This window comes from Sebastes umbrosus, chromosome 4, assembly GCF_015220745.1.
Source record: "Sebastes umbrosus isolate fSebUmb1 chromosome 4, fSebUmb1.pri, whole genome shotgun sequence".
Lineage (NCBI taxonomy): Eukaryota > Metazoa > Chordata > Actinopteri > Perciformes > Sebastidae > Sebastes > Sebastes umbrosus.
Window position 1 is genome coordinate 33,011,930 of NC_051272.1, and position 22,190 is coordinate 33,034,119.

At 41.1% G+C, this 22,190-nt stretch overlaps 1 protein-coding gene across 4 annotated transcripts in view; it reads right to left on the reverse strand.

Annotated features, from left to right (window-relative positions):
* Positions 1 to 2,087: 2,087 nt before the first annotated feature.
* The window catches only part of spire2 (spire-type actin nucleation factor 2), a 36,886-nt gene continuing 16,783 nt past the window's right edge, over positions 2,088 to 22,190 (reverse strand). For 2 of the 4 annotated variants that reach the window (XM_037767063.1, XM_037767065.1), the window contains 8 exons: positions 17,747 to 17,907; positions 16,632 to 16,854; positions 11,002 to 11,129; positions 10,040 to 10,195; positions 9,882 to 9,949; positions 8,966 to 8,993; positions 8,146 to 8,243; positions 2,088 to 3,590 (listed from right to left, as the gene is read on the reverse strand). In XM_037767063.1, the coding sequence (XP_037622991.1) occupies positions 3,191 to 3,590; positions 8,146 to 8,243; positions 8,966 to 8,993; positions 9,882 to 9,949; positions 10,040 to 10,195; positions 11,002 to 11,129; positions 16,632 to 16,854; positions 17,747 to 17,907 (1,262 nt within the window). In that variant the 3' untranslated portion in view covers positions 2,088 to 3,190. The remainder of the gene's footprint in view (positions 3,591 to 8,145; positions 8,244 to 8,965; positions 8,994 to 9,881; positions 9,950 to 10,039; positions 10,196 to 11,001; positions 11,130 to 16,631; positions 16,855 to 17,746; positions 17,908 to 22,190) is intronic. The other 2 variants (XM_037767064.1, XM_037767066.1) reach the window with 1 other exon arrangement.

Genomic DNA, 22,190 nt, shown 5'->3' on the forward strand with positions numbered 1-22,190 from the left:
AAAGTGTAAAATAGCCAATATGTCTTGTTTGTTCCTTGTTACTGATAGAGAGTTCAATCATCCAATCCACCAAACAACTCAAAACAAGAGTCAATACTAACGGGAGAATCTACTGTTTACCATTGGCAGAGCATTTTGGCAAATTTTTCTTGGGCCCTACCCACATAATCAGCTGTGCTGCTCATCCCACAAATGCATGTTCCTTACAAGTTGGACATCATTGTGAAGGTAAATAAACAGGCTTTCCAACGATGTAAAATACAATGACCATTAGCATTGATACAACAGATAAATAATCCACCAAACATAAGTTTCTGAACTTTTGTTTTCCCAGTTTATATTGTAGATGTAATGTAGGCTACAGTCTGATACACAGTCAGATTCCACCACTTTATCATTAAGGAAATGTAAGTCAGGTAAAAGATGAATTAATGGACAACACTGAATACAACTTTATTATATTATTGACACTTTCCCCGCTCTGACTTTTTTATAGATAAATGTGCACAGTCAGCATATACTGTACGTACATGTACTACAATCTAAACGTCGATTGGATTAAAATGGAGGCTCTGCCTCTTATTTACCTGTCGCCATGTGAATCGTAGTATCAGAGCTCTACTGATGATGGCTTTTTATGTTCAGGTTAAACCTACTCAGAGTTGATTGAACTGACTCTGATCAGCTGTTCTGGAACCGAAAACTCTGAGGATGCGGTCGAAAAGTCTGAAAAACGTATTTTCCTAACCATTTTTCCTTGACCTTGATGGAAATCGTCATGAGGTCAGGGAAAGATGTGAAGGAGAATTCATAAGGACTTAGGAAAAGACAACCGTGGTGTTGAGAGAATCTGACTGCACTAACACTAGGCTCCGTAATTATGATGTGAGAGTGGCGAATGTGAGTGATGCGGGTCTGCTGTTGTAAATCTACAATGTTCTGAAGATTACAAAGACTACAAAAGACGCTCCTTCCCCCCCGTGCGTTATTACATTTTGTTTTTCAGTGACAGGCTGTCCCAATTTTTTGAGTCACCAGCCACCACTGGTGAGAGTAAAGAATACATGTGTGTAAGTCTAAATATGTGTATGTGAGAGTGAAAATATAATCCTTCACTGCTTTCTTTGCATTTAATCTTTTTGAAATTACTTCTTTCTCAGAGCTCTGTGGAGAGAGCTGCCGCTTAAGAAGTAACCGTTTAGGCTGCTTCTGTTGAAAAGTAAAGTAAATATGTACGTGAAAGGAGAATATATGTATGTGAAAAGAGAATGTATGTGTGTGTGAGTGAAAATATATGTATGTGAAAGGAGAATGTATGTTTGAGTGCAAGAATGAATTATGTCTTGTACGGCCCCTCATACCTGTGAGTACAGTCTAGACCTGTTCTAAATTTATATCAAAAGCGTCTTGAGATAACTTTGGTTATGATTTAATGCTTATTTAACATGTCTCCATGACTTCTTCCATCCCCTTCATGAATTTGCAGTATAAAGTAGCGCAAAAACTAACATCGCTAAATCTTCCTGCCCGTCGTCCGCCATGTTTGTTTACACTAAAGTCACGTTTGATCGCCAGAGATTTTGCGAGTTTTCCGTTTTCTTTAGTCGGGACTCTTGTTGTTGATGAATGAATCTGTTAGTGTGTGGTGTGCTGTTTGGGCCAAATCGTTGCTCTCCACACACTATAGAAACAAATCTGTTAAATTTAACATCACGTGTTGTTATCTGTGGGCTCTCTCACATTTTCAAAAAGGAAGTGCATTATACAGATGTTGTGAATTTGACTTTCACTTCCAAGATCTACCCTGAGAAACAGAGAGGAAAACAGATGGATGTAAATAATCTGCAGTGATGTGGCTTCACATTAAGGAACTAATTGTATTGTATTGTTTGTAGTCAAGGCAACTTCCCTGCTTAGTTCCCTTTTCCTTGTAGTTGTTCCTCAAAAAAAATTAATATACTGTACGTTATGTTTCCATTTATTTATGAAGTGCAGCTCTGTGACCACTGAAGCTGTCATGTGGCTGTACAGAACGGCTGAACTCAGCATGCAGAAGTGAACAGTCCAACTCAGACAACAGCACTGGACGTGTTTGTCATTAGATTTTATTGCAGTTGAGGTTTACTTAGTGTTTATAAAACCAGAGCAGATTGCAAGCGTCCATGGGGAGTGAGAGAGGCGGGAGTTTCGTCTGCTCGCTTCACATCAGCATCATCATGCTGCGTCAGTTTTAAAGGTGCAGTCTGCAGCTTCACCCCGATTACATTCACAGTGTCGCCGCGTTCATACCTCGTCCGGCTGTACCTGGGACTTTACAAGCACGTCTAAAATGCAAAGAAGAGGCCTCGTTATGCAGCAGCCACTCGTTACAAATCCCTTTTTTTCGGATGATTAAAAATAAATGCTGTGTACAAGCTTATCATTTTTTTACAATTAGGTTTCTGTGTCCTAAGTTACATTCATGACAAAAACAAGGCAACCACAGAGAGCTAAAATGCTAGGGGTTACATGTTGACTCTATGCTGCGCAGCTTTTGTCCTCCTCAAACTACCACCACCCAACAACCACCTCCACCTTCTCTCTCGGTGTATCTTCCCACAACCACCAGTACTTTCCTTATCTGCCCTCTCCTCCCATACGCTTACCTCCCAGCAGCTGTGAGCATTGGGGAGTGAAGTCATAATGCTGTAGATGAAGAAGATACAGACACAACTGCTTCTTACTCAAACCTTATAAAGTGACTAGAGGGGCTCTGTGTGTGTCTGTGTGTGTGTGTGTGAGAGCACATCTACTGGGTGAGATGGTGAGATATGGAAGATAAAGTAGTTGGGAACTGGATGATGGGTGAGGTGGCGGCGGTTTAGTCGCTAAATTCTTACTAAAAAGGGTTCTATACAGCTCTTGAAAAGGTCTTTTAGGTTTATATATCATAGCATAACCGCTAAATGAAAAACACATTTAATGCTCCAACCCCGCAATATCTAAAGAACTCCGAAGGACCTTCACAGGATTCATATTTATTCGAACCAATCCAATGACTATTTGAGTCATTACTGATGTGCATGTAACCACTAGAACCCTACTTTTTCTGTGCGTGTGTGTGTGTGTGAACACAGTGTAGTGCAGGAGCACAACTTATTAAGGAGTGTGTGTGTGTGTGTGGGCAGAAAGGGATAAAAAGTCAATCTACTCATTGGTTCACATTGGTGATCGTCTTGGTGCGGAGCTGCGGCGAAGGAGCCGGCGATGACGAATGAAGCAGCTGCTGTTGTTGATGATGGGACTGGGGTGGGAGCTGGGGGTGACACTGTGACTGTGGGTGAGGTGAACGGTGACACGGAGGGTCAGGGCAAGTCTCCAGGTGTGATTGACGTTGCAACTGTGGTCTCTGAGGGGCAGCAGCAGCAGCAGCAGCTTTGGTCTCCCTCTTGGGAGTGTTGTTGAGGATGTCCAGACTTCGGCGGCTGGAGGAAATGACATCGGCGACGAATTTGGTGCATTCGGCGCAGATGTCGCGCAGCGTGCAGCCGTGAGCGTACAGGTGGGGGAACTCCTCCTCCACTGAGCGGCGGGATAAGCTGCGCAGGGACCTGCAGAGGGACAGGAAGGATTGGAAAGGTTTTGTGTTATGAATATAGAGGTGTAGCACAGTTGATGCAATAGAGTTTACCTGTTATTTCTGACTGCAATCATTGTATGGAACTAATTCATCGCAGAAACCTCACTTAGCATCCTCTGTTTAAAGGGCCAGTGTGTAGGATTTGGCGGCATCTAGCGGGTGAGGTTGCAGATTGCAACCAACTGAAACTTCTCCGGTGTGCTAAACATGTAGAAGAACTATGGTGGCCTATCCAGAACCAGTGTTTGGTTTGTTCATTCTGGGCTACCGTAGAAAGATGGTGGTGCAACATAGCGGACTCTGCGAGGAGGACCAGAGGTCTGTGCTATGAAGCAGGATTTGACGTTAGCGAGGTAACTTCAGGGTTATCCCTGGGAAGTGCCTTCCTGTGTTATTTGTAGCCTATAGTTGGGTATCATTCAGGTCCCAGTCAGGATGCTCCTACATATTATACAGAGACACATTCTGAATTTATACAGTGAATAAAAGATACTAGGAGATATTAGGTATGGGGGTCCTCCCCCAAAAAAATTGAAGGTTTTATAAAACTGTGCAATTTGACATCATTTAGGACCATTATTATTACTAGCTGGTTATTTTATTATTTATTACAGCCTACATTTAATTCTTCTGGAAATGTTTGCCCTGTAAAATCATATTCTATAAATCAAAAGAGCAGATTCAGGAAACATTAAATAATGTCACATTAATTATATTTGTTCACAAATATAAAAAGTTATGACAAACCGTTGACGTGAACATTGTATTGATAAATTAAAGCACACTCGTTCCACCCCCGTAAGTTTTATGAAATATCTTTCATTTATGTTTCTGTCAAAGCATAAATGATATTTGTTCATATTGTTTGAAATCAACATATTCTCATTGCCATCAACTCCTCCATACATATTTTAGAAAAAACACATTCCATTATCACAAATTAAGTATCCTATGAAAATAGATGGCCTTATTTTTTAACATTACAAATGATTTGTCAAATAATGACCAAATTGATACTATGATACACCTACTTAGTTAAGTTATTTTACATTTAGTTGAGTTTTACCTCTTTGAGGGTTAGAATTAACCCTTAGCTATATTCTTGATAAGGTTAAGGTTAGTGGAACAAAGAGGTTTTACTTCTTTTATTGTACAACTACCTTTTTCATACATATAGGGACAAAAAATGTCTTTTTGTTACGTGTAAATAAATGTAATTTTACTATGAGAGGGCTCTTGGAATATGATGGGAGATTTAGACATTACCCTAACTTAATATTTTTTCTTTAAACTTGTTATATTCAGTCACACTGTTCTAGGGGTGTGAAAAAATATTGAAACACATGAGCATCATGATATTATGTTGTGCGATATTGTATTGATTCTCCAAAACACATTTTTATTTTAACCTCTTAAAAATCTGACGGCCCGCTGACGTGCTCGACCGCTATTCAATATTTCGGAGGTTGTAGCGGATTCAGTTTTTAAGCTAGAGTGAAGGTACTGGCATTATATGAAACTATAAAACCTAATGAATCCATCGGTACCAACCATGTCATACTAGCTTTTCGCACATGAGGCTAATCAACGCTCCAAATTTACTCAATCTTAAAAACTGGCATGGCGATTTTCAAAGGTGTCTCTTGGCTTCTGACCTCCAGATATGTGAATGAAAATGGGTTCTATGGGTACCCACGATCTCCCCTTCACAATCACGCCCACTTTATGCTTTTTGTATGCAGTATAAAAGTGTTATTTTTGCCTCTTCAATAATGGGGTATTTCTGGTGTGTTCAGTGGTATGACAGTTTTCCTAAAATTAAATTAAAAAAATTGCAACATATCGCAATATACTGAATCGTTACCCCAGTATCATGATTCATATCGTATTGCCAGATTCCTGCCAATACACAGCCCTACTGTCTGTTCTCTTGTTCGCTGAGTTAATTGTGCCACTTTAATATCTTTGTTGAGGCAGCATTTTAAAAGGAGATACAAGCTGATTAATATTGACTGTTCAATAGATAAACAGTCACATACTGTAACCCATTTCTCACAGTAAATCAGCTGAGCAGCTGGAAAAAAAATGAAGCTAGACTTTATCTTGTTTGCCTTTCTAAGTGTATTAAAATAAACACAACATGATAAATTGTGCACAAAAAAAAGAAAGGAAGACATGCTGCGGTGGTGCGGTGGGGTGGAACCATCACAGTCACTAACGAAAAGATTAAGGTCATCTTTTCTGATTAAAATAACGCGAACATTTGCTGTTATAAAACCTACTATTTCTGTCCTTATAGCTGCACGGTCGGGTAGTGATGACAGGTGTTAGACAACAGATCAGCTCAATACTGTGCCTGCATACTCTCTCTCCAACTCACTGTCTAGCTCTCTCGCTCCGTCCGTCTCTTAACTCTCACTTCCATGTCTGTCTTCACACACACAGGCGTAAGGAGTGAGGATAATGACAGCTGGGTAATTATTACATAATGGCTGCTTAGAGGCACTGCTCTAATTATATAACAAAAGGATGGGGGAGTGGGCGGGGGGTTGGGTGGGTAGACGCTGGTGATTGGATTGAGTAGGCAATCTGCGATTGGTTGAGTTAAGCACAGAGGCTGTTATTGCTAAGGTTGGAGAAGGTTAGCAATCAGTGGCTTGAGGGAGAGGCAGACTTAAATAGATTTAACCTGTGTTCTTAACCCGAGCTGTGCATTTGTCCTTGGATTGAACAAGTATAGTGAATGGATGAAACTGGACACCGAGTGTCTGTGTCTCAAGCTAGGAGTCCATCCAAATGTCAAGCCAACTTTAGCTTTGAGTGAACTTTGGAAATTACACACAAATTAGTTGTGATGCCCTCAGATGGGTGGATGCTATCAGCAAATAGTCACATATACAGTAGAAGAACAACAATAGAGGGATAGAGCCCTGCAAATGGGCCCCGGAGACTCCCATTTCCATTACACGTTATCATATTAAAATACCAACACAGCGTACAGATTATATTGATTTTTAGCCATTGTTCTGGTTCTAGGAATGTCAGTGTCGATCTCTCGATCCATCACTTAGGTCCAGACTGAAATCTCTGTCAGAAATAGGTATGGTCCTCAGATGATGACGCCTAGTGACTTGGGTGATCCCCTGACTTTTCCTTTAGCCACACCATGAGGTTGACATTTTTAGTTTTTTTGGTGAAATGTCTTGACCGCTGTTGGAGGGATTTCCATGACATCTGGTGCAGACATTCATGTCCCCCTCAGGATGAATTAGTGAATGAATAACTTTGGTCAATAACATCCCCTGACTTTTCCCCCTAGTGCCATCATCAGTTCAAAAAGGAAATTTGTCTAATACTTTAGTTTATGACCAAATACCTGCAAAACTAATGACATTCCCATCAGCCTCAGCTGTAATTTGTGATTAGTGCTAACTTGCGAATGTTAGCATGCTAACACGCTAAGCTAAGATTGTGAACGTGGAAAACTTGATACCTTTGCTGCGTGTCGTACCTTCTCTCTCTCTCCCCCCTTTCCTGTCATTCCCCAGCTGCACTAATAAAAGCAATAAAAGCCCCTAAAAAAAGCACAACTTTCCGCCTGAAGGAAAACCAAAGAAAAGTCCCGTTGGAGAAATAAACGACCCACAGTGCAGCCCGGTGCGGTGTCGGTGCTGGAGCTGAGGAGAGAATGGGCGGTGCTGGTGGACGGTGCACTTCCAAAACGTCCCGAAACTGCATTTCAAACGGCGGTCCTCGGTAAAGAAGAGAGCGGGGTGAGAGAGAGTCGGTGTGTTGAGATAATTCTTGTCTCATTTGTGGTCTGATGAACAGTAAATTCATCTAAACTGGGTTGAAAAACAAAGCAATCTTGTTGCCATGGTAATGAATTAGGTCTGACTATTGACCACATCCCCATTCTCTGCTTGAGAAAGAACGTTAACCAGAAAACAGGAAGTAAAACTGGTTGGAGGGGGGGGGGGGGGATTAAGTCTTGTTAAAGTCAGGATTGTGGCACTAGAGGGAAGGTCATGGGCCAATGGAAAGTCCAAAACTGACACTGAAGTAAAACTGAGAACTGACACTGGGGATGAATTCTCTGAGGTCTTACCTATCCATAGAGACCAATATCATGCATATAGACCTGGTAGTTGTGGAGCTGTTCTTGATTAATCTTGGGTATGTCTGTCTAGGCGAACCACACCTTCCAGCACCCTAGGGCTTAAGAGGTTAAGCTAAAACTATGTGTAACCCTTCGTTACAGGTTGCCTATGTCACGGGGTGTGGCCTCCCTTCAAACAAAGATCAAGTTTTCCTTCTCAGATCGTTTCAACGCCCTCTAAACCACACTGTCTAATGCGTGGACTGAGCAATCTTTGAGGCAAAAACCTTTCAAAATCGTTATCACTCTATATTGCAAAATATATATTTTTTAGGTCAAATCTCTCATTTTAATTCAGCTTTTATGATTGTCTAAACTATAAATCACAACAGGCTCTGACCGTCTCTGTAGATAAACACAGACTCACTTATAGACTTGGCTCTTGTGTCCGTGGCTCTTTGGAGTGCTGTGGAAGCCTACAGTGTACACAGGAATATGGGCCATCTTCTTCGAGGGAATCTTCATCTGGAGCACAGGAAGAGGGAAACAACGAAACCAAGTACAGAGAACAGAGAACAGAGAACAGAGAAGAGAAAAAGAAACAGAGAAGAGAGAAGAGAAAGAGAAAGAGAAAGAGAGAGAAAGAGAACTGTAATCGGAGGAGACACAACAGACTTGAAGGCAAAATACTCTAGTAAAAGTATTTTATAGAGTCTCCAAGTACAGCCAATAGATTCAAAATACACAAACACTAAGGACTCCACACTTACACAGCAACTAAACCACGACCATTAGCTGTCACACAAATCACAGTCACAAATTAACACATAACCTAAACATACACATGTATTTCAAACCCCAAAAAATGTTACACAACACAAATGAATCACAAACAACACCCCGACAAACAACAGCACTGCACGCATCATTTAGAATCAGAAAAAAATACACACAAAATCCAAACAGCCTCAAACCTACGGAGCACAGAACCAGACATCCAACACGGTCTGGGACCGAGGCAACACGTGAAAACCAACAAAAGAACAACAGAAGAATTGACGTCAACAGATACGCCAGCCACTTCATCAAACGATGTACTTGACAAACTGAAATAACGTGTTAACGAGTGGTACAATATCCCATTTAAACTCTTGGTGTTGTTTTGCAAAGCAATACATAGTCAAATAAGCAGGAAAATAAAGCAAAAAGCACGTCACTAAACACATACTATAAGTTCTTAAAGTTACCTTTGCACTGCAGGAGCCGCAGACAGATCTGTAAGAGAAACAAACATGAATCAACACTTAACTGGGCTCTTGAGAAACACTTCTGACAATAATTAGCTCTCCAATATTAAAATTATTAAAATATGCCTTTTGTCAATTTCAGGCCACTGTAGCTTAAAGGGTAACCTTTTTTTGAAGAACTATACTACAAGTGAACTTATAACTATACTGTTAGTTTACTAGTTATATACTTGTAGTCCATTTTTTTGTTTATGAAAGTCGATTTAAAGTACACTCTCAGTAAACTACTAGTTTAATAGTTTTTACTACAAGTATACTCACTTCACTTATAGTACTTAGCCAATGATTTACGGATTACATAAAGAGAATTGCTCTTTTTGCTATTTCACTTGATGTTTTGTGATGAGATTAATAAAATAAAAAAAAATATTTTGCTCACATGTCTCCACGGTGAACGGAGAATGCAAAAAACGCAGAAAATTCTGAATTGAAGTAAATTCATATCAAAGCATATGTTTACAAACTCTCACACACACTTAAATAGGCTACTCTATCAAAAGTAAGCAGAAGCCAAATATACTTAAGTATAATTTTTGTTAAGTATAACTCTGATAAGTACATAAAAGTAAACAGAAAGCATACTCTCTTATTTTAAGTTTAAACGAAGTATACTAATAGCACTCTTGAAAAAACTTCTTTTGGTAAAGGGGCCGTGAAATCAATTTTACAGAAAACATATTAATGAGAAGTTAATGGAATAAATAAAACGTGAATGGTGGTGGAGGGTGCTTTGGGGAGATTCATGACCTCAATATTACCTAGAATATTGCCTATGGCTCAGGAACAAACATCAAATAGCATTCAAAGATAAAATTATTAAACATTTCAGAAATCCCTAGAAGGTCTTCTTTGATACCTTTTACACAGTACGCAGGTAGACGGCCATGAGAAGAGAGGGAATTTCACTCTGCAGCAGCAGCAAACCTGAGAAAAACACACACACAGTTACGGAGTCCATTTACTGTAAACACAGCACAGTGAGAAATAGCAATGAGGGAAGTTCCACTCCATTACCTTGCCTCTCTTCAGGTTATTGTAGAGCTCTTTGTTCTGAAGAAACTTCTCCATCTCTGCTTTAACCAGCACTCTGCGCACATTGATGACCTCATCCACCGTCAAGGCGAGACTCTCCACAGGGTGGCTGAACTCCTCCTGAAGGAGAGAGGAGAGCTATCAGTAGTCAGAGTTTACTCTATAGTGAGCAGTAGATTGATAAATAACAGTTATGTGACACTTTGAAATCTCAAAGTCAAAACATTGCATTGCAAAAATGAGTCTAAATGTTATGTACTTTGTTTGTTCCCATTTAAAGCTGCAGTGGGTAGAAATGGAGCAAATATGATTGAAAAAAGTTATTTTTATAAAACTGTATTCAAGACACAATCAAGACTTTTCTCAGTTTTTTGATTCTCCAATCGCCGTGGAGGCATGCGAGAGAAAAAAAGTTTCTTTAAGATATAGACATATACTGTATATACTGTATATACCAATGGTCATTTTGGGGGTGAAGTATTCCTTTGAGGTGCTCAGAAAAATAGGAATTTTAACATTTACAACCCCATGACTATTGGGCAAACTCCATCTGCTGATGAAGAACATGTGATATGATCGAAAGCTCCAGAGCAGCTTCTCAATGGACCTTGTGGTGAGAGAACAAATGATGTCAACTTGTTTATTTTGACAATTGACTTGTTTCGAGGATTTTCTAAAATCTGGTCATTTTTCTGGAATCTAGTGCATCAATCTTTCATATTCTGTCTTCTGAAAAGATACCGAAGTGGGTCGAACTAATCTTCCTACACTGGAAGATTTTTTTCACTTCAGAAAATGAGTCTTTACGGACTCAATAATAGATGAAACTGAAACTAGGATGAATGATGTTGCAGTGCGATGTCGTTAGCAGTGGGACCACTGAGAGTCCCCCTTGAAGCAAAGGACCGACTCTGATGCCGACTGCGATTCTATTTCTAACTCACCATCCACTGGTGCTTGGCTTCAGCTCTGGAGCTGGACGGCGTTTCCGATCCCTCTGTGGTCTCGTCGACTGAACTCAGAGACAGGCGGGCAGGAGAGGGCGGCACCCAGCCGTGAACTGGGAAGGAGGCTGGGGTTGGGTAGGGGATGAAAAGTGAAAGAAAGAGACGGAGAGGAAATAATGAGAGTTTAAAGGGTAACTTCTGTGTTTTTCAACCTGGACCCTATTTTTCCATGTTTTTGTGTCTAGGGGCGTTTTCATATTAGGTGCGATTGCCCCCCCCTCCTCCCCCCACCCTCGCTCAGCTTTCACATGAATAAAGTTGTTCTGTACCCGAGTACACTTCCATCATCATCCACGTGTTTTTCTTTCTGTTGAGATCAGCTGTTCTAGTGGCGGAGCATCGTAAAAGACTTAATTTAAACTCAACAGAAACAAAATAAAACTCACTAGTCTTTCCAAAAATCACCAACTCTGGTTTTGTCGAAATAAACTCTTATTTCACAGAGTTTGATTTGAAAACAAACATCGCCCAACCCCATCGCCTACTATTGTTTATATTTTAATGAACCTCTCGCCTGCCTTCCTGCTTTATCACCCACGGCCGTGCAGTTCAGAGGATGAGATCGCCGCATGCTGTGTGCATATGCAGATTTCGGAGGAGACCGGCGGCGTTGAATAAAGCCTGCCCTGTCACAACTACTCGCTGACTGCTAACATTACTCGTGTTACATAGCGGTCCACTTCCCGGTACGGTTGGCTTTCACACCTGCTGTGAACCGTATCCGAGTACACATGATCCATGCCCGAGACCACCTTTTCAAGTGGACGTACGTACGGTACGGAGCGTTCACACTAATCAAACGAACTGGACTTATGGGGTCATGTGTATTCAGATCCGGGCCTGGGTCCCTGATGTGAAAGCAACCTAAATGACTAATGGGTACAACAATTTTTTTAATTGTTTCAGTATTGAGGGACAGCTCAATTTAAAAAAAATGTTGTCCAGGAAATAGAAAATAGGGTTGAAAAATACCTAGGGGAACTAAAAACGACAAGATCAAATGGAAACATCATCAGACAGTGAATGAGAGAAAGCTACAAATCTCAGTCTAACAAGTCCATGAATTACACATCAGCCTCTTTCATTCAGCCCCGTCTCAGATCTCAGCCCTCCAGAGTGCTCGTCGATTGACTGTCATGTATTATTAATCTGGTTTCAGTGGAGCGATTCAGCCCATGCTGCTACGTCTGTAACTTAGATCACAATGAGAGGTGTGCTCAGCAGCTGGTCTAAAAGAGGAGCTCAGTGGAGGCTCAGTGGAGGCTCAGTTAACCGACGGTAGGAGGGGAGGTTAAAACAGACCACACACAGCTGAAACTGGGGGCCTCTTCGATCCTGCAAATGGAAGGTGTCAATTTGGCTCTAATGGAAAGTAAACAGGCAGAGAGGAAGGCTGGAACAGGCCGGTAAACATCATCAGTACATATAATTTGGATCAGCTGCCGATGACTGGGGCTTACAGGCTTACATCCTCACATCCACAGTTTAAGGCTGGAGAGCCCCCTGCTGGTATAGTCATGTGCTGCATAATACATTTTATTATTCTAATGTCTAAGGCAGGGGTTCTCAGGGACCCCTTAAAGCTGCAGTGGGTAGAAATGGAGCAAATATAATTAAAAAAAGTTATTTTTCTCCGATCAAATGGTCAAACTAGGCAGCGCTGATCAAATATGAAGCAATATTCTTTTACTGTAATGCCTATTTCTCTCCTCAAATGTTTTCAGAACCATCTTGTAGTGTACTGTTTAGCTATAAAATTAGAAAGTTTGTGACCCAGCAGCCATGTTGAGAACAGTTGAGGAAATACCAAGCACCGCCCACCAGCCGGAGCACAGCCAATAGGAACGCTCTGTCTCTCTGAAATGACCTGTGATACTGCCTACTGAAGTTTTAAAGGGGAGAACATTTTCCAAGGATCCCCTTATAATCGTAACACTGATTAATAAGCATAATGCTTACTACCATTTTTACAATTAGATGCCATTGGAACTATTTGTATTCTAAAACTTTTCAACCTAAATACTTCAGACCTGTTTGATAGTGATAAACAACAAACAAATTAGAATTTGAATCATGTTAACACCACTTTGTTTTGCCCTGATGTTCCGGGTGCTTTGTAATCAGATGGTGCTGTAGCTTGGCCGTCTTCGTGGTGTCGTTCGCTAGCAGCTGAAGACTGACTCAAATATCTCTCCATGCTAATAAGCTAAGCGAAGCTAAGCAGCAGCAGGAACGGTTTGTTGCACCTTGAGTGAAGTGAATGATTCCTGAGTTTCTATTGGCCCAAAGTTAATGTGGGTGGTAGTAATGGACACAATATGCTTGTTTTATTGGCGCAAATGGTCCCCCATCTGTAGTGATGCAATTTTTAAGGATAAAGCACAAATATATAATTTATAGCAAATCATTTTGCGGACCCCCTGACAGAGTGCCACGGACCCCTGGGGGTCCCCGGACTCCACATTGAGAATCACTGGTCCAAGGCTTGTGGCATGCAGCGGAGCGGCTCGGCTTGCAGCCATCTAGAGACTGAGAATAGATTCAAATCAAGCCTCTGGATATGGAGGGCCAGGCTGCTAATGCATGAATCATGACCATCAAACAGATAACATCCTCCCTGTGGCTCACATGCAGCACACTATTCAAACCCATTAGCTTCTCCCCTCCTTCACTCAGTTACACTTTATCAGCACATCTTTAGATTTGATTAGAATCCATCACAGCAGCTTCACGGCAGACGTAATCCCCGTCAACTCCCTGTCAGCAAGGGCTGTAAGGACTTTACCACGGTGGACTGACACGTTATTCGGCTCTTATTTCGGTGCGCTAACAGCAACAGTAGTTTAATGAGGTTAGTGCTTGAGGTATAACTGAGGACAGATTGGAAGCAGACGGGTGACATAATGTCTCCACAACAATGGGATCACTTTATTGCCTTTAAGGTTGAAATAAAATCCTTTTATTCCAAAAAGTTTTACTTTCAATGTGCTATAGTTACAAGGGATATGGAAAGAATAGAAGTAGTTGTTGGTTCTGTCATGACCTTCTAGTTAATGCACTGCTGCTTTCCTTCCAGGCCTCAAGGCAGAAGAGCTGGAAACTTTAAAAAGGATGTTTAGGCTGGTAGCCGCTGTATCGATGATCTAAGTGCAGTCAGTTTGAGGGGGGGCAAATTTAAGTGGCAGTCGGCAGTATATTTTTGGCATCATTGGGCAAAAATTCCATAATAACCTTTCAGCATATTGTCATTTAAGTCTTCTGAGAGAAAACTAGACTTCTGCACCTCCTCATGGCTCTGTTTTCAGGCTTTAAAAAATCTGGCCCGTGACGGGAGACTTTGACCAATCACAGTTCATTTCAGAGAGAGAGATCGTTCCTATTGGCTGTGCTCCGGCTGGTGGGCGATGCTTGGTATTTCCTCAACAGATCTCAACATGGCTGCAGGGTCACAAACTTTCTAATTTTTACAGTTAAACCGTGCACTACAAGATGTTTCTGAGAACATTTGAGGAGAGAAATAGGCCTTACAGTAACAGAATATTGATTCATATTTGATCAGCGCTGCCTCCATTTCTACCCACTGCAGCTTTAAATGTTAAATCCAAATCTCCACAGACTGTGCTGTAGTACAACTGGCACCGTGTCTCCTTCTGTTGGAGGAGGATTAAAACGGCATCAAGAGGGCCAAGAAGAGTCTGCAGGTTTTCATTGCAAACAAACACTGCAGCAGCTGATCTCATTCGTTATCTCTCTTTCAGCCAAATAGCAGAATCTAACCAATGGAATGAGCTGCAGCAGTGTTTGGTTGGTATTAACTACCTACAGACTCCAGAATATCAATGAAGCCTGGTTGAGAATAAAGAAACAGAAGTGAAGATGTGTATAGCTATGTTAAATGTGGAGCGAATGAAAAATACAACATGCTGCATTTCAGCATTCCCAGCCAGCCCTGTCTGCAGCAAAAACACTTCTTCTGCATGAGACATTTTGACTTGTCATATAGGAGAGCACAGTGTTACTATTGACCTTAACATTGGCTGTGTTATATTCAAGAGTCCCAGTAAAAGCTTGACAGTGTGACAGTGAGCCAGCTTCATTTCAATGACATTTGGTGGAAAGTTTCTTGCCCCCCCAGTTATGGAGTTATGGCAGTTATGGAAGGCCCCCCCTTCCATAACTGCATGGACTAGATGCACTTTATTTGTTGTATTTTACCATGCACTTTAACCTTGACTGCAATTGCACTTTGAACTGCATTTGTTTATGATTTTGTACATGCCGACTGATTATACTATTTATTATGTATTTAATTATTTATTACAATCATTGTCTTTTATATTGTTTTAGATTGTCTACTTACTTTTCCTGCCCTTTATGACAGTTTGTACGTACGACACTGGTCGCTAACCTCATAGCTGTCTTTATACAGTACCCTATATTTATAGACTGTCTTTTAATGCATCGTGTGTGTGATGGGGAGTTGCAAACTCAATTTCGTTGTACCTGCACAATGACAATAAAGGAAATCTAATCCAAGTTAGGCCATGAGCAGACTGGAACAACTGTTATGTTTTAGTTGCAATAGTGCCACCATGTGTTCATTTATGATGCACTTTTTTTTTTTTACTCACAACTCTTGAAGTAAAATTATTTTTCTTGGAATATTCAGGCCTTTCTACCACACCAGCCATTTGGAAGCTGAAAAACCTTATGTATTTGAATTATAATATCCTGAACGTCAACTGTATTTTTCTTTCACATGTTTCTCATTGGATTCTGGTGTGCAAGTTAAACTTTTTCCAAACTGCCAGACGTTTTACACACAAAAGACTCTCAAGCTCTCATGTTCCTTTTATTATTCCCAAATTAAAGCAGCAGTGGGTAAAAATGGAGCTGTAAAATGAGAAAGTTTGTGACCCGGCAGCCATGTTGAGATCTGTTGAGGAAATACCAAGTACCGCCCACTAGCTGGAGCACAGCCAATAGGAACGCTCTCTCTCTGAAATGACCTGTGATTGGTCAAGTCCCATCACGGGCTAGATTTTTTAAAGCCTGAAAACAGAGCTATGAGGAGGTGCAGAAGTCTAGTTTTCTCTCAGAACAATTGAATTACAATATGCTGAAAGGTTATCATGGAATTTTTTGCCCAATGATGAAAAATATACTGACTACTGAAGCTTTGATAACTCATAGGTTTTCTTCACAGCAGACATTTTGACTAGTCATAGCAGGAAAAGCTCAGGCGGATCTAATAACATTGTGACGTCTGAAGCAGCAGTTAATAACATTGTTAGTGATGCTTGCATTTGTCAAGTCAAAATGTCTGTTGGGATAAAGGTCCATTCAACTTTTGTTTCACTCACCTTTTTCCCCTCGACAGGCATTAATCAATTTTTACAATTTGGAATGCTGGACTTCTCGTGTGAATTCCATGACCAGCTTTGATCTAAAACTGATTACCCTGTATGTAGTATTTTGCTTATATATTGCTCTATATAGAAGTAACCATTCATAAGCTGAAGTATGAAGTATTACCAAGTATAATCAGTCTACATTTCCACACTGACCTCTGTGATAAGGAAACGGACCGGCACCCATCAGCGTCCTGGACCGAGGCCTCTCACCCCTCAGCCTGACCGCCCCTCCCAGCTGGGCCGACTCGGAGTGCGAGGGAAGCATCTCGGCGCGGAGCAAGGCCAGGTCGTGCTCTGAGAAGGAGCGATCTCTTTTCAGAGGTGTTGGGGAGCTCTCTGCCCTCCTCAGCTCCCCGTTGTCTGGGGACTCCTCCTCCTGAGGGGTTGAAGAAGGAGAGGAAGGGTTGAGGGAGGTGAGAAAGAGGAAAAGGGAAATGAGGGTGCATGGGGCAACACAGCTTTAGAATGAGCCTTTCATATCTACATAGGGAGCGGGTCCTCTTCACGGAGTCCGCCATGTTTCTACAGTAGCCCAGGACGGACAAACACTGGTTCTAGAGAGAGCCTTTCACATTTTTACGTAAGCTTGAATTTGGTGTTGAGAATGCACCTGAAGGTCACCATAGACTCTTCTACACGCTTGGAAAGGGAGGGGTGAGCAGAGGAGTGTTCAGTTGGTTGCAATCTACAACCTCACTGCTAGATGCTACTAAATCCTACACACTGTCCCTTTAAGTCAGACTTATTTAAGCCACCTTAATGACACAGAAAATCCTGAAAACCAGTCTGGTTTAACTGTTAATCTTGGTTTATGAAACACCACTTGAAACACACTAAACTGGAATTTAATTGTTGTAATTATGGGGTTTCATTCTTCCTCAGCTCCCTCAAAGTTTCTTTGGGGGGGGGAGGGCACAATATGCAGAATGAGTCACGGAGATTTCACAGATGGACCACAAAAATATCAGTTTCCTAAGGGAGTAGCACATCGTCAAGTTTTGATGATTAATATAACATAACAAGCGAGGGAAAAATAGGCGATTTCCCAAGTTGTTGAGTCTTCGTGCAAAAGAGAAGAGGATTCATCTCAAACGTTGTTCAACCCTCCGTGCTATCCTGCAGAGGCATCTTAACCCACTTAAGCTGAGAAGCAAAGCATGTGCTACTGTGAAAAACACCCGTCAGCCCTCAGAGACGTCAACAATGATTCAAATGATCCTCCTTCCCTCCCCAAACATGTTAGTGTTGGAGCTCCTGCCTGGCCTCACCTCAGATATATTCATCTCCTCCATCTCGGCCAGAGTCGGAGCCTTGAGCAGGATGCGAGGGCGGGACGGCGGCCGGGGCTCCGGCACGGACAGGTCGATGCACGAAGTAGATTTGACGTTGCAAGGACAAGTCTGAGCCAGGCAGGGCAGAGAGCCAAATGCTGAGGGAAGAGAAACAGAAAACACCGTCAGGGAACAAATGAGTCAGAAATGGTGAGATCAGAGGGCAGTGATTCTGAGGGGTACCCTGTGTAGCATTTTAGCATCAATAATTCATTACCACTCTCATTTTAAGACGGGAGTACAATTACTGCAAACCAACAATGTGAAAACATTTGAGGTGAGAAACAGGAGGAATTACAGTCACAGAATATTGATTAATATTTGATCAGTTTGATCGGAGTTCACAAGCAGTGATTGACAGCTGCGTTACGGCAGGTTCACGTATGCCGCGAAAGCGCCGTGATTTTCGGTTGTTCACATAGGACAGATATATACAGACGTAGGCAAAGTTGTTGGTAACGTTCCGTTAAAGAGAGAAAAACCCACAATGGTCACTGAAATAACTTGAAACTGACAAAAGTAATAATAAATAAAAATTTACTGAAAATGAACTAATGAAAATCAGATATTGTTTTTGAATTGTGGTTCAACAGAATCATTTTAAAAAACAAACTAATGAAACTGGCCTGGACAAAAATGATGGTACCCCTAGAAAAGATGTAAAATAGTTTGACCATAGGGACATGTTAAACTAAGGTGTGTCCTGTAAATAGCATCACAGGTATCTTCAAACTTGTAATCAGTCAGTCTGCCTATTTAAAGGGTGAAAAGTAGTCACTGTGCTGTTTGGCATCATGGTGTGTACCACACTGAACATGGACCACAGAAAGCTAAGGAGAGAGTTGTCTCAGGAGATCAGAAAGAACATTATAGACCTTCATGTTAAAGGTAAAGGCTATAAGACCATCTCCAAGCAGCTTGATGTTCCTGTGACTACAGCTGCACATATTATTCAGAAGTTTAAGGTCCATGGGACTGTAGCCAACCTCCCTGGACGTGGCCGCAAGGGGAAAATTGATGACATATTGAAGAGACGGATAATACGAATGGTAACCAAAGAGCCCAGAACAACTTCCAAAGAGATTAGAGGTGAACTCCAAGGTCAAGGTACATCAGTGTCAGATCGCACCATTCGTCGCTGTTTGAGCCAAAGTGGACTTAATGGAAGACGACCAAGGAGGACACCAAATCATAAAAAAGTGAGACTGGAATTTTCCAAAATGCATATTGACAAGCCACAAAGCTTCTGGGAGAATGTCCTTTGGACAGATGAGACAAAACTGGAGCTTTTTGGCAAGTCACATCAGCTCTATGTTCACAGACGCAAAATGAAGCATCCAAAGAAAAGAACACTGTACCTAATGTGAAACATGGAGGAGGCTCGGTTATGTTATGGGGCTGCTTTGTTGCATCTGGCACAGGGTGTTTTGAATCTGTGCAGGGTGCAATGAAATCTCAAGACTATCAAGGCATTCTGGAGCGAAATGTGCTGCCCAGTGTCAGAAAGCTTGGTCTCAGTTGCAGGTCATGGGTCCTCAAACAGGATAATGACCCAAAACACAGCTAAAAACACCCAAGAATGGCTAAGAACAAAACATTGGACTATTCTGAAGTGGCCTTCTATGAGCCCTGATCTAAATCCTATTGAACATCTGTGGAAGGAGCTGAAACATGCAGTCTGGAGAAGGCACCCTTCAAACCTGAGACAGCTGGAGCAGTTTGCTCACGAGGAGTGGGCCAACATACCTGTCAACAGGTGCAGAACTCTCATTGAGAGTTACAGAAATCACTTGATTGCAGTGATTGCCTCAAAAGGTTGTGCAACAAAATATTAAGTTAATGTTACCATCATTTTTGTCTAGGCCAGTTTCATTAGTTTGTTTTTTTAAATGATTCTGCTGAACCATAATTCAAAAACAATATCTGATTTTCATTAGTTAATTTTCAGTGAATTTTTATTTATTATTACTTTTGTCAGTTTCAAGTTATTTCAGTGACCATTGTGGGTTTTTCTCTCTTTAATGGAACGTTACCAACAACTTTGCCTACGTCTGTATATTTGCATAAAGCAGCATACATGTTGATAAGAGTATTAAATTCTTGACAAATCTCCCTTTAAGGTACATTTTTGTAAAGATAAAAAAATGTGTGATTAATCGTTATTAAATATTTGAATCTATTGACAGTCCTATTTTTTTAGATTAACAATGGGTCAAGTGACTATAGTGTAAGGTCAAAGAGGTCGCTCATCGTGGCAAGATTTTCACCCGACTCGGCAGTTACTCTCAGCTCCACAGAGTCTTTCAGCAGGATTCCGTGTGCATTCCTCGTGGACATATCAGCAGGTATGAGACTTACTAAAATGAAAGGTTGAACTCAGGTCCCTTTACTGAAGAGACAGTCCTTCTAACAGTTAGGTCACCCGACTTTACAGGTTGCAATTATAATATTGCTGATAATTAAAGTGGCAGTAGGCCATATATTTTTGGCATCATTGGGCAAAAATTCCATAATAACCTTTCAGCATATTGTAATTCAAGTGTTCTGAGAAAAAACTAGACTTCTGCTCCACCTCATGGCTCTGTTTTCAGGCTTTAGAAAATCTAGCCTAGTTAGACGGTATACTTTGACCAATCACAGGTCATTTCAGAGAGAGAGAGCGTTTCTATTGGCTGTGCTTTGTCTGGTGGGCGGTGCTTGGCATTTCTTCCACAGATCTCAACATGGTTGCCGGGTCACAAACTTTGTCTCATTTTACAGCTAAACAGTACACTACAAGATGATTCTGAAAACATTTGAGGAGAGAAATAGATATTACAGTAACAGACTATTGATTCATATTTGATCAGCGCTGCCTAGTTTGACCGTTTGATCGGAGTTCGCGAGTGATTGACAGCTGCTCAGAGATGGCAGCTGGACGGCAGACTCCAGATCAGCTGTGATTGGTTGTTTGATTTTTTTCAGATTACCTGTCTCATCCACTACTGTCAGGATATAGTGACCGTTTTATAAACATATATTTTGTAATCATATTTGCTCCATTTCTACCTACTGCTGCTTTAAGTTACAGAATTCTGATTCCTCATCTTCATAAATAACCCATAGCAGCTCTAAACAAAGCAATGTGTGTTCTTTAGGTGGTGTGTTGTGTGTGAGGACTCCTTCATCAGCGGCCAACACACTGAATTACACTGACCTTGATCTGTAAATAGCTGGTCAATATTTATGAAATGCAATGCCACCTCCACATGTACTGTAGCTCTAAATGGAAAAATCCTCCCTGTTACACATACATATATACTTTGTATGAAAGTACCTAACTGTAGGGTGACCATCACAGGCTACAGCACAGAATGTGCAGACTAGAGTTTCAGCCCTGAAGTCATTATTTAGCAGCTCAGGTGGTCCATTCACCTTCAGTATAACATTTACTTTCTGGATAGCACAGCAAAGCAAAACAAGAGTCATTCTGAAAGTCATGCAATGACTTTAAATAGGCAAACACACACAGTATGATATCAAGAGCAGCCACCAGACCTTATCTTTTACTTCACTTAATATCACCATAATGCTTCTCCCCAGACACCATCCAACTGTTTTTGATGTTGACAAATACATAAAATAAAATAAAAGACAAATGCATGCAGCCAATACAATATGATATTATTATAAAGCACTTTTGTGTCTGTCTGTTGGAAACCAAACATCTGCCCCTGGTTCTGCAAAGCACCACAGGTCAATTAGAAAAGTTGACTTTTATCTTAATCAAATAAAATGTTGTGTCAAACTAGGCAGCGCTGATCAAATATGAATCAATATTCTGTTACTGTAATGTATATTTCTCACCTCAAATGTTTTCAGAAACATCTTGTAGAGTACTGTTTAGCTGTAAAACGAGAACGTTTGTGACCCGGCAGCCACGTTAAGATCTGTTGAGGAAATACCAAGCCCCGCCCATCAGCTGGGGCACAGCCAATAGGAACGCTCTCTTTCTCTGAAATGACCTGTGATTGGTCAAAAGTCAAAGCCAGAACAGAGCCATGAGGAGGTGCAGAAGTCATCAGCCAAGACTGACAGGCAGAGAGGGCGGCCTTGCAGTAATAGACAGAAATGGTTTCAGCTGTTCCCCAGTCTTGCTTGGCTGCTTCTCCACCTTTGAGAGTCTTAGTTTTATTTTAAAGAATAAACTAACCATTTTATGTGTTTTAATCTACCGAACCCCTTAAATTTATCTCTGGTTTTATTCAGGACTTTTTATCAGTCATTATGTCTCAATATGACAGAGTTCTTATCCTTGGTGATTTTAAAATCAATGTCTGTTGCCCCTCCTCCTCCACCTTTACTGTTTAGCTGTAAAATGAGAAAGTTTGTGACCGGGCAG